The following is a 10,068-nucleotide window of genomic DNA, read 5'->3' as shown; positions in this document are numbered from 1 at the left end:
TGAGAGTAGCCTACAATGCCGGTGTCTGTTTCTATAAAGTGGGGCAGTTCCAACTTCGCAAGGACAGTCTGGCGCTTCTGACTCACAGCCTGTAAGTAAAAGAATAAGTTCTTCTGTTAAAGAATTTGCCACTGACGATTCAAACGCGAGTTTTGAGCAGTGTAGAGTAGCGCTTGTTGTTTGTCGTTTCTCCGATCACAAATGCAGACATGGTTTTATGTTTACGCGGCGCGATACGCAACGCAACGCGTAAAAAGACAGTATAAGTCATTATAATCCGTAATTATGTCCCCACTGGATGCAACAAATGCCTCGTTTGTAATGGGTTTTTATTGTTTTTGTCTCGTCGCTCCGGCCGGGACACCGGGCATCACAGTATGTTAAGGGGCGTAACATTTCCGTCACACGCTTGAGGTATTCGGCCAATCACAACACACTGGATAGCTGGCCAATCAGAGCACACCTCGCTTTTCAGACCGATGAGCTTTTGACGCGTTTCAGAAAGGCGGGGCATAGAGGAGAAACAATAATGTACAGTATGTGTAAAATAATGTGTTTTTTTAACCTTAAACCGCATAAACACATTGCATTAAACCAAATACACAAAATAATGTTCTTTTTAGCAACGTCATATGACCCCTTTAACATTTCCTGCGGTGAGATCAAACACGTCTATCTATTCAGCCAAGAAGCAGTGTGACCTTTATTAACACCGAATGAAGAGTGCTCAACCAAGCCCCTGGGAAACAGCCTTTTAAAGAGCCTTAAACTTGTCAAACGTCTGCTGATTTGGAGAGCAGGAGGATCTGCTGCGTTTGTTTGGATCTAGATTAAGAAACGCCCCCATAGGGCTGACACACCAGGGTTCACTGTACACTTACTTCCTGGCAAGCAATCGCCTCCTGTCAGAATGAGTGATTTCAGCTTCGAGTTTCTCAGCTGAGCTTACACGGACAACAACCCACAGGACAGATTGTGGATCACTATCAGGAAGATGTGCTTTAATCTTGTGTCCTGCACATCTTGCACAGTCCTGTGACAATAATGAACGGTCTTCCTACAAGGGTCTTTCAGTAATTGTTTTTTTTTTTTTGGTCATGTTCTCTGTGCTTATCTCAATTTTACAAATAAGGTCATAATTTAAAGGTGATGTGTGGCTTGGATTGTTTCACAATGTGAAATCAATGAACCTGGACTGTGACAGTGACACTGTGACATCAGAACCTGGACTGAAAACTCTCTATTATATTGTTATACTGATAAAAGACATGCTGAGTTAGAATAAAAGCTAAACATAAAATAATTGGGGACAATAAATAAATGCTAATATTCATTTTATTTATAATTACTTTTTTTTTGTTTTACAATAAAAAAAAATCTGAGTATCCTTAAAATAAGATAATTTTAATACAAACTTAAGATAATAAGATTTAATTATACTGAACAAAATTATAAACGCAACACTTTTCTTTACCTGTACAATAATCATGCTGTCTAATCAGCATCTTGATATGCCACACCTGTGAGGTGGATGGATTATCTCGGCAAAGGAGAAGTGCTCACTAACACAGATTTAGACAAATTTGTGAACAATATTTGAGAGAAATAGGCCTTTTGTGTACATAGAAAAAGTCTTAGATCTTTGAGTTTAGCTCATGAAAAATGGGGGCAAAAACAAAAGTGTTGCGTTTATAAATTTGTTCAGTGTATTTAAAAACAAGTAAAACCTACATTTGGCTAATAAACGTATGGAAATAAATACATAAATGTAAATAAAAAATAAATAAAAACTAAATAAATAATAAATTCTTTTTTTTTCTCAGTCTGCCTGTCAGGGATTTTTAGTGACCCTTTTTGCATGTTACATTGCAACATTATTATTGTGAGAGACAGTTTGCACACTAGTGGTGCACAAACAGACAAAGCAACCAGCAGTTCAGTTACTCAGTACTAACGTGTTCAGAACAACAGCACTCTTACTTATGTGAAATTGCTTAATGATTTTACTGATTAATTCATTGCTGTTACATATAAAGTCATTAGTGGTGTATCAGTGTCTCTATATAATGTCATTCTTCCAGCATTCTGATGGGCTTGACTTTGAACCTCACACAAATCCCATCTGCACTGTGATCAATCACTCATCCATCCCATTAGCCTCCCATAATGCTTCTCTTCCACTTTTACAGCCGTTTACTGGAGGGAAGGATTGATTTCATGTTTTTAGAGGTATATGTTTGTTCCACCAATGTTTATTCATTGATTACTGTTGAGCATAGCAACTCTACACTTACACATGGCAAACTATACGGTGTTCTTTAATAAGCATGTTTTAACTTAATTTACATTCAGATTTAACTGAATTGTGGTTCTCAGTCTTTTTGACTTGAAGGCTACCCTGTTTTGTTTTTTTGTTGAATTATGACAAAGCTGCTTTTTCATGAACATAAATCAGAATATTTATATATTAAATTAATTAACCATTATTTTGAGATTACAGACATTTTAAGAACGGCATGTTCTTCAATAAAAAAAGCATTAGTTATTGTGGGGAAAAATAAATATGATTTGAGTTTACATCTGGATTGTGTATGTGTGTGTGTGTGTTTTGCATTTCAATGGAGAGTTAGATCATTTTTTTTTACATATGAAGAATAATTTATTAATTTAAATGTAATTATTTAAATCACCCTGCGGTCCCCTTGGAAGTAAAAAAAAGGACATGACCAGTGAACCAGTGCAATCAAAGACAGAATTTGATGCCGAAAAGCTAACAAGGTCAAAGTCAACGCAGCTATTTCCCTTTTGGCGTGACTGTAAAGATCAACACTGTCAAAGCATTCAAAGCAATTGCATAATTCATGCTGTACAAATAAATAGAAAAAAAAAAAAACTGCAGTATAGTAGCCTACATAAAATACAGTGAAACATACGAAATGGTACTTTGGCCTAAATGGTCTGGGACTAATTGTCACAAGGTCTGTTGGCCAAAACACACATTATGTATATACATCTATGTACACATGGCTAAAACTTGCTTTTAATGTTTTTGTGTTAATTTTCCATTTAAGGATTTATATTGTGTAAAGTAATTTGTTTGCTGAGGTTTTAATTTTGTTTAAAATAAGGTGTTTCATGTTAAACCATTTTCAGTGGCCACATTCACACAGCAGCAGCAGTTAATACGGTTGCCAGTCTTGTATTTGAGTGCGTAATACGGCTACGTTCACACACACACACACACAGCTACAAAAGTGACAACCGCATACTACTAGCCTATAATCAAAATAATGTTCGTGTGTGTTTCTTTTAGTACGTTAACTTACAGAGGCGGGGATCATGTATAAATTGCGTGTCATCTGAAGGTTTAGGTTTTCCACCGGAACCGCTTCCGTCAGTTTTGTGGTCCGCGCCTCGGTTGGACATCGTCGTGACTGTGAAAAGACTTTCCAATAACGATTTTATATTGACTTCACTTTCTATCACTATGCTCGGAAAAATTCATTTAAAAATTCAGTAAAGTCATGTGACCAGTATTTTCTGCCAGCTGTTTGTAATTGGAACTAACGATGCCCTATTTTGATTGAATCATTCCTTTTAATCAGTTCTTTTAAATGAATCGGTCATACGGGTCAGCAAAACGGTTTGAATTGATTTGCGATTCAGTCTGAATGATTCGGAGCGATTTTTTTTTAACTTAAACACATTGAATACACATTAAGTAATCTATCAATCGTTAGATTAGAACACAGAGGACAAAATATAACTGAACTGCAGTACATTTTTAACCTGCAATGCATTGGAACCAAACTAAAAATGCGTTGTAGTGAAGCTTGTGAGTGACACTGGTTGCAAAACAACTAACAGGAAGGATATTAAACTTACTAAAAATTAGACTTCCATGGTATTTTTTCAACTTTCAGAAATACACTTACCCTGAAAAATGATTAAACTGGAGTAACAAGTGTGAAAACCAACCCATCTTGCCTAAACAGATGTGCTTTCACAAATATTGCACATTGACATTAATGCAAATACAGGTGCATCTCAATATCTGTTAACATGCTTGGATACAGCACTCTGTGAACAGCCAGTTTCTTTGGCAATGAATGTTTGTGGCTTACCCTCCTTGTGAAGGGTGTCAATGATTGTCTTCTGGACAACTGTCAGATCAGCAGTCTTCCCCATGATTGTGTAGCCTAGTGAACCAAACTGAGAGACCATTTTGAAGGCTCAGGAAACCTTTGCAGGTGTTTTGAGTTGATTAGCTGATTGGCATGTCACCATATTCTAATTTGTTGAGATAGTGAATTGGTGGGTTTTTGTTAAATGTGAGCCAAAATCATCACAATTAAAAGAACCAAAGACTTAAACTACTTCAGTCTGTGTGCACTGAATTTATTTAATACATGAGTTTCACAATTTGAGTTGAATTACTAAAATAAATGAACTTTTCCACGACATTCTAATTTATTGAGATGCACCTGTATATTAATACATAAATCTATTAATACAAATGGAAAGAAATGCATAACTCTTGAGGAAGAAAGATGAAAAATCTGTGTGACTCATAAAAAATGCCTCTCCAGTTAAACAATTTACCAAATTCAAAAAAAAAAAAGTATCTTTATTCAAATACAAAATTACAAAGCTTTTATTTTTTTTTTCTGAGGACATAAACAGCATGGGAAACAAACAGTGTCTAGGGCTGAATCTCATATCCAAGAGGATCCAGCCCTTTATCCAGCAAGAGTAGAGAGGATTCCCTCATCTTCTGGAGAAACTTCTGCAGCTCCTCTTTAGAAAAAACCTGACAGAGAAAGAACATTCAGATGAATGAATTTAAAAACAAGACAGTATCATATTTACCATGAGCACTTATGTTCAGGAGTGGCCTCTTGCAATTTCAGTCAAGCAATATTCATGTTTATATTAACAATAATTCTAGACATCACACCTCATATAATCTGTGTTGGTCAGAGGCGATGATGTCAGCCAGCCGCAGACTCTCCTGGTGGTGTTCAGTGCGCTGCAGAACGGTTAACAAAAGGAACGACATCATGGGCAGACACAAACGCCGCAGCAGAGTCATCTGATGAGCACGCTCAGAGTCTTCCTCAGCGTCCTGCAAAAACACAGCACACCATGAATACAGGACATCCTACACTCACACAATGCACCCAAGTGATGTTATAACAACTCAGTGACTTTCTGACATGGTGTTGGATGTTGCACAATCAAAAACTGTGTCCGTCTTCATTTCAGCATGCAAAACAACAAAATGTGATTATTTAAAGGGGGTGATTCTTTTCTATACCCACTGTGTGTGTGTGTATATATTTAAGGTTATAAACGACCTCAGACATGACAGCTGTGTTTGCCAAACCTGTAAATTAATACAGAACCTACTCACCTCTCTGACATCCACCATCCAACCTCCATCTACAAACAGCAGCACATTATAAATCCTCTCCTTCACATCCTCTGTCAGCGCTCCCAGACGCCCCTGCCAGTTCTCATACTCCATCTGGAGGAAGTGACAAAGAAAAGCCATTAAAGATAAAAGCTAGAAGTGTTCACTACAGAGTACCAGTCGGCACTGTGTGGATGGTCTGTTCTGACCTTGTACTCTGCTTCTTTCATCTCATAGGCCACCTTCTCTGTAAACTTAGCTTGAGCAGGTGCTGTGGGTTTCACCGGAGGACAGTTCATGTGCTTGAACCACTCGTTAAAAGCTTCGTGAGCTTCCTGTTGGGGTGGGGAAACACAAATCGGCTCACAGTAAGATCATGTTGCTGTCACTACGTTCATTACAGAGATGCAGAAAGATGCAGCTCCTCACCAGATAGGCACGGATGCACAGATGCTCACGAATAGCATTCTCCTCCTCGGCAGGAAGGGGCGTGTCCATGCCCTGCTCCTCCCAATGGTGGTAGATTTCCCGCATGGAATCTTCAGGCACTTTGTTGAAGACCATCTTAGCAGCGTCATGCTTCTTAGATGCTACGACGAATATATAACTTTATAAACATGTATTTTAGTTCCCTTCACTCCACAACAATTCAAAACCGTACAGACCAAGAATAGAAAGTGTTAAGTATTTCATTAGCATAAATAACACCACCCTGCATCATATTTGCTGAATGAAATCCAATACTTGTTTCTTACTAATTTTAGGGAGCTGATAAAAACAGCCCGTTTTGCACTCGCATTTTTGCTTTCGACAACCATTTGTACGGTGAAGTCTTGTATTATCCCTTAATCACCAAAAAAATGCCACAAAGAAATGATTCCTATCCTCTTCTGAGTCATGTTACAACTATGTTGTCTCACATGTATGAAAGATCCTGAAGACATTAATTTATGTCTAATCTGATGTCACCGTTAGAATTATGGTCAGTGACAGAGGAAAATGCAAACATGACTCAGATGTTGTCTGCTACACCTGTAAGTGTTTTGCTACATCTAAACAGCAACAGAAAATTACAGGCTGTCAAAAAAACTTATTTATAAACTTGTGTTGAGTTGTGACATCTTTGAGATTAAACTGAGTATTTGAACATATTTTCTATTCCTTTCAGACTGTAAGTTAAATTATACATTTTGAAGACTTGTTTTTTTTCATTAAAACAAACTTCTGACATTTGACTGCTTTTGTTACTTTGATAAGTGCAATAAAGCTGACACACACACACACACACACACACAGATATTATATATATATATATATATATATATGCATGTATGTATATGGGTAGTTCACAAATATAACGTAAATGTGACAGCAAAAATGTAGAAAAAAAAAAAAGAATAACAATGAAGAAAAATCTCTCTTATGCTATTTGTATATTATTAACAAGAAATTAATTATTAATAATGATTAGTTATTGTTTTCTAAATTTTGATGTTACACCATAGGACACATGTACAGTATATATGTCAACAACCATATATATACATACACATACATACATATATATATATATATATATATTAGGGCTGTCAATTTAACGTGTTAATTGAATTAATTAGTTATGGAAAAATAACGCGATTAAAATATTTTGACACAGTTAACGCACCTGCCCCACCCCAGGCCTGTACGTCATCTTGCATTTCATACAGTTGACAAACATGATGCAGTGCAAAAACTTACTGTGTGATGTAGTCCATAAATGCAGTTATGTGCCCCTAAAATTCAAGATATTGGGGAAAAAAATGCTCCTGTATTTGTTTTTGTCTCATTTATATCATATGATAAGTGATATCACATGATCAGCGAGAGCAATATCACACGGGTGCTGTTTTTGTCCCGAATAGCACGAGTGCAAATGTAATTTTAAACAACAGTTCTGTAGATAAGAAGTTAATATTGTGTTATATTTTACACACAACATTGTCTGTTTTTGCTCAATTTTGCCAACGAAACCATTACCTATAAAGCCACAGCAGAACTGTTGTGAGTCTCCAAGCAACACAACTGTTCAATTCAATTCATGTTTATTTGTATAGCGCCTTTTACGATACAAATCGTTGCAAAGCAGCTGTACAATATATGTTTCTACAATATATTTAGTAGTAGCTTATCAGTGTCAGTAAATGTACATATGGCACAAATGTACGGAAAAATCAATTAAAGATGTAATCAAACACACTATGAACACTATTAACAGCAATTATTATATGTTGCAATCAAACTTATAGCTGTAATCAAACAGACGATGAACACTATTAACAGCAATTATTATATGTTGCAATCAAACTTATAGCGAAATTTGGTAGTTCTGTGATTCAGAAACTGTGATTCGTTTCTGAATGAATCCACGTTTTGAACAAATCGTGTGAACCAATGATTCAACAGACCATTCATAAAAGAGCCATTTACTTCATTCCTGAATGAATCAGCCATTTGAAAGAATCAAATAAATGAATGACTCAATGACTTCATAAAGACATTTACCACCACCTACTGACGGTTTTAGTTTCTTATTTAGAGAATAATTCAACTTAAAAGAAAGTATTTTAAAGACTGTTGGTAACAAAGCTGAGTTGGTTACCAATGGCTTTCATTGTATGAACAAAAAATACTGAGATGTTTCACAAATTATCTTGTTTTATGTTCCATAGTTTATGTTAGGCCGTTGTAGCCTAAATATTTTTGTGTAATACATTTTATGTTAAATCAAATAAAGTATTTATTTCTAAAGCTAATTGTTGTAATGTCTACTTGATACTTTCTCATATAACACAATAGTGGCTTTAAATGATCTTTTGTGGGTATTTTCACACCAAATATAATTTGCGAATAATTAGATTATTTGCTACATCATGTAATTAATTAGATAAAAAATTTGAGCTGTGTTATAGTGGCATTCATTATAAACCACATTTTTTACAAACTGAAATCAATAATGAAATCAAAATAGAAAATGATCAATTACAGCTCAATTACATCTTAATAAAATAATCTAGCTGCAAAAGTCTCACCTAAGAACTTCCTCATGATGGCATTGCTCTGCTTAAGGGCTTCAGCTCTCTGAGCGGGATCAAACACCAGCCAGTCAATGACATCAATCTTCTGCTGATCCTCCTGTTTGAATAGATGAAGAGTTTTGTATTAATTCTATTGCTAATTGGATCTAGTTTTATAAATTAACACAGTTCATTCCATTTGTACCACTGTAGTTGCCGTATCCAGTGCAGGGGTCAGGTCATGGTGAGCAAACTCATCGGTGTCTCTCTCTCTGATGGTCTCTACTACTGTTTTTGTGATCGCTGCCACATCCAAACCTAAACACCAAAAAAAAGAAAGAAAAAAGTACAAAGTCTGTAATAACATTATAATTAACATGTAATGTTCAGTGAGTCATTATCGCAAAATACACCCTTTCCATTGTGACACAAGACCCTTTGACCTCACCTGCTTGTGTTGCCAGCTCCAGACAGTGTTTGCGCTGCTCAGTCTCAGTGACTTCCTCCAGGAACTGAGCGTACTGTGGCACGGACATGTCAACAGGGAGGTGACTGACGTAAAATGCAATGAGATCCACCTGCTTTTCCTTCACTAACAGGGAGATGTAGGCCTTTAGGACATCTACACACACCTCCTCCTGACAAACACAGATCACAATGGTAGGTTTGCATCAAACGTTTGAATAAACTTGTCTGTACAAGCAATAAGCCAGACACATCAAGAGCAATACAATCTACAACAAAAAATATATCTATAATGTACGTACCTTGAGTTGCAGGCCCAAACTGCGATAAAACAACACTAAATGTGACATGAAGCGCAACAGATGAGCTGGCAAAGCTGTACTTCTTCCTAACCAATCACTAAACTCCTCCAGAAGACCTTTCAACACAAGTTAAACATTAAACTTATTTACTTTTTAAAAAGAAAATCTGAGATTCTTCCAAATATCTGTTCTCAAAGCATACCATCAAGATCTTCAAGAATGACAAACTTCTGAATCACATGGTAATGTTCCTTGGTTGCATCCAGAACCCTCTGTCAACATAACATACGTGTGAAAAGATCAGAAAATAAACACTTCAATCAATTTAGTCTTTTACAAATGAAACCTCATTCATTCATTCTCACTTTGGATTCTGTTGCTTGAAGCTCTTCAAAGACTTTCTCCAATGTCCAACTAAAAAAAGGCAAATGATGGAATTAATCTTTCACTGGAAAAGGACATGAAGAACGTATACATGATGTATTTACAGGGTGTTTATAGTCATACTTGGTCTCCAGGAACTCTCTGGGCAGCTCCTCCAGCTCTTCACTGCCCAGACCGGAAGAACAGATCTCCTGTTCTACCAGAGTGTCCACCATCACCCGGAAATATGCCCACACCGTGTCCTCCCACGACTCGCACACGGGTAACAGCTGCAGGAAATGAGGACATATTCATATAATGACTAAAAACAAGAGGAATGAAAAAAGCATAAGAACAGGGTATATACAGGAATCATGGAGTTAAATGTAATACCTTTTAAGACCTTTTTTAAGACTCTTTCCATACATTTTAAGACCTCATCGCCACTCCAAGTTTTAACCGGTTACAT

At 36.4% G+C, this 10,068-nt stretch overlaps 1 protein-coding gene and 1 long non-coding RNA gene across 2 annotated transcripts in view; both read right to left on the bottom strand.

Moving 5' to 3' along the window:
- The window catches only part of LOC107680034 (uncharacterized), a 20,932-nt gene extending 17,398 nt beyond the window's left edge, over positions 1-3,534 (bottom strand). The window contains exon 1 of the long non-coding RNA XR_001633112.1: positions 3,327-3,534. This is a non-coding gene — a long non-coding RNA (uncharacterized LOC107680034). The remainder of the gene's footprint in view (positions 1-3,326) is intronic.
- Positions 3,535-4,570: 1,036 nt separating this feature from the next.
- nup107 (nucleoporin 107) overlaps positions 4,571-10,068 on the bottom strand; it is a 12,415-nt gene continuing 6,917 nt past the window's right edge. Inside the window, 12 exon segments of the mRNA XM_016475797.1 lie at positions 4,571-4,810; positions 4,958-5,125; positions 5,414-5,527; positions 5,623-5,748; positions 5,843-6,003; positions 8,485-8,587; positions 8,675-8,787; positions 8,918-9,107; positions 9,237-9,352; positions 9,439-9,508; positions 9,602-9,650; positions 9,744-9,921. Of these exon segments, the coding sequence (XP_016331283.1) occupies positions 4,703-4,810; positions 4,958-5,125; positions 5,414-5,527; positions 5,623-5,748; positions 5,843-6,003; positions 8,485-8,587; positions 8,675-8,787; positions 8,918-9,107; positions 9,237-9,352; positions 9,439-9,508; positions 9,602-9,650; positions 9,744-9,921 (1,496 nt within the window). The 3' untranslated portion in view covers positions 4,571-4,702.

This window comes from Sinocyclocheilus anshuiensis, unplaced genomic scaffold, assembly GCF_001515605.1.
Source record: "Sinocyclocheilus anshuiensis isolate Anshui unplaced genomic scaffold, SAMN03320099.WGS_v1.1 scaffold200, whole genome shotgun sequence".
In the NCBI taxonomy this organism is placed as follows: Eukaryota; Metazoa; Chordata; class Actinopteri; order Cypriniformes; family Cyprinidae; genus Sinocyclocheilus; species Sinocyclocheilus anshuiensis.
This window is presented reverse-complemented; position numbering and strand designations above follow the sequence as displayed.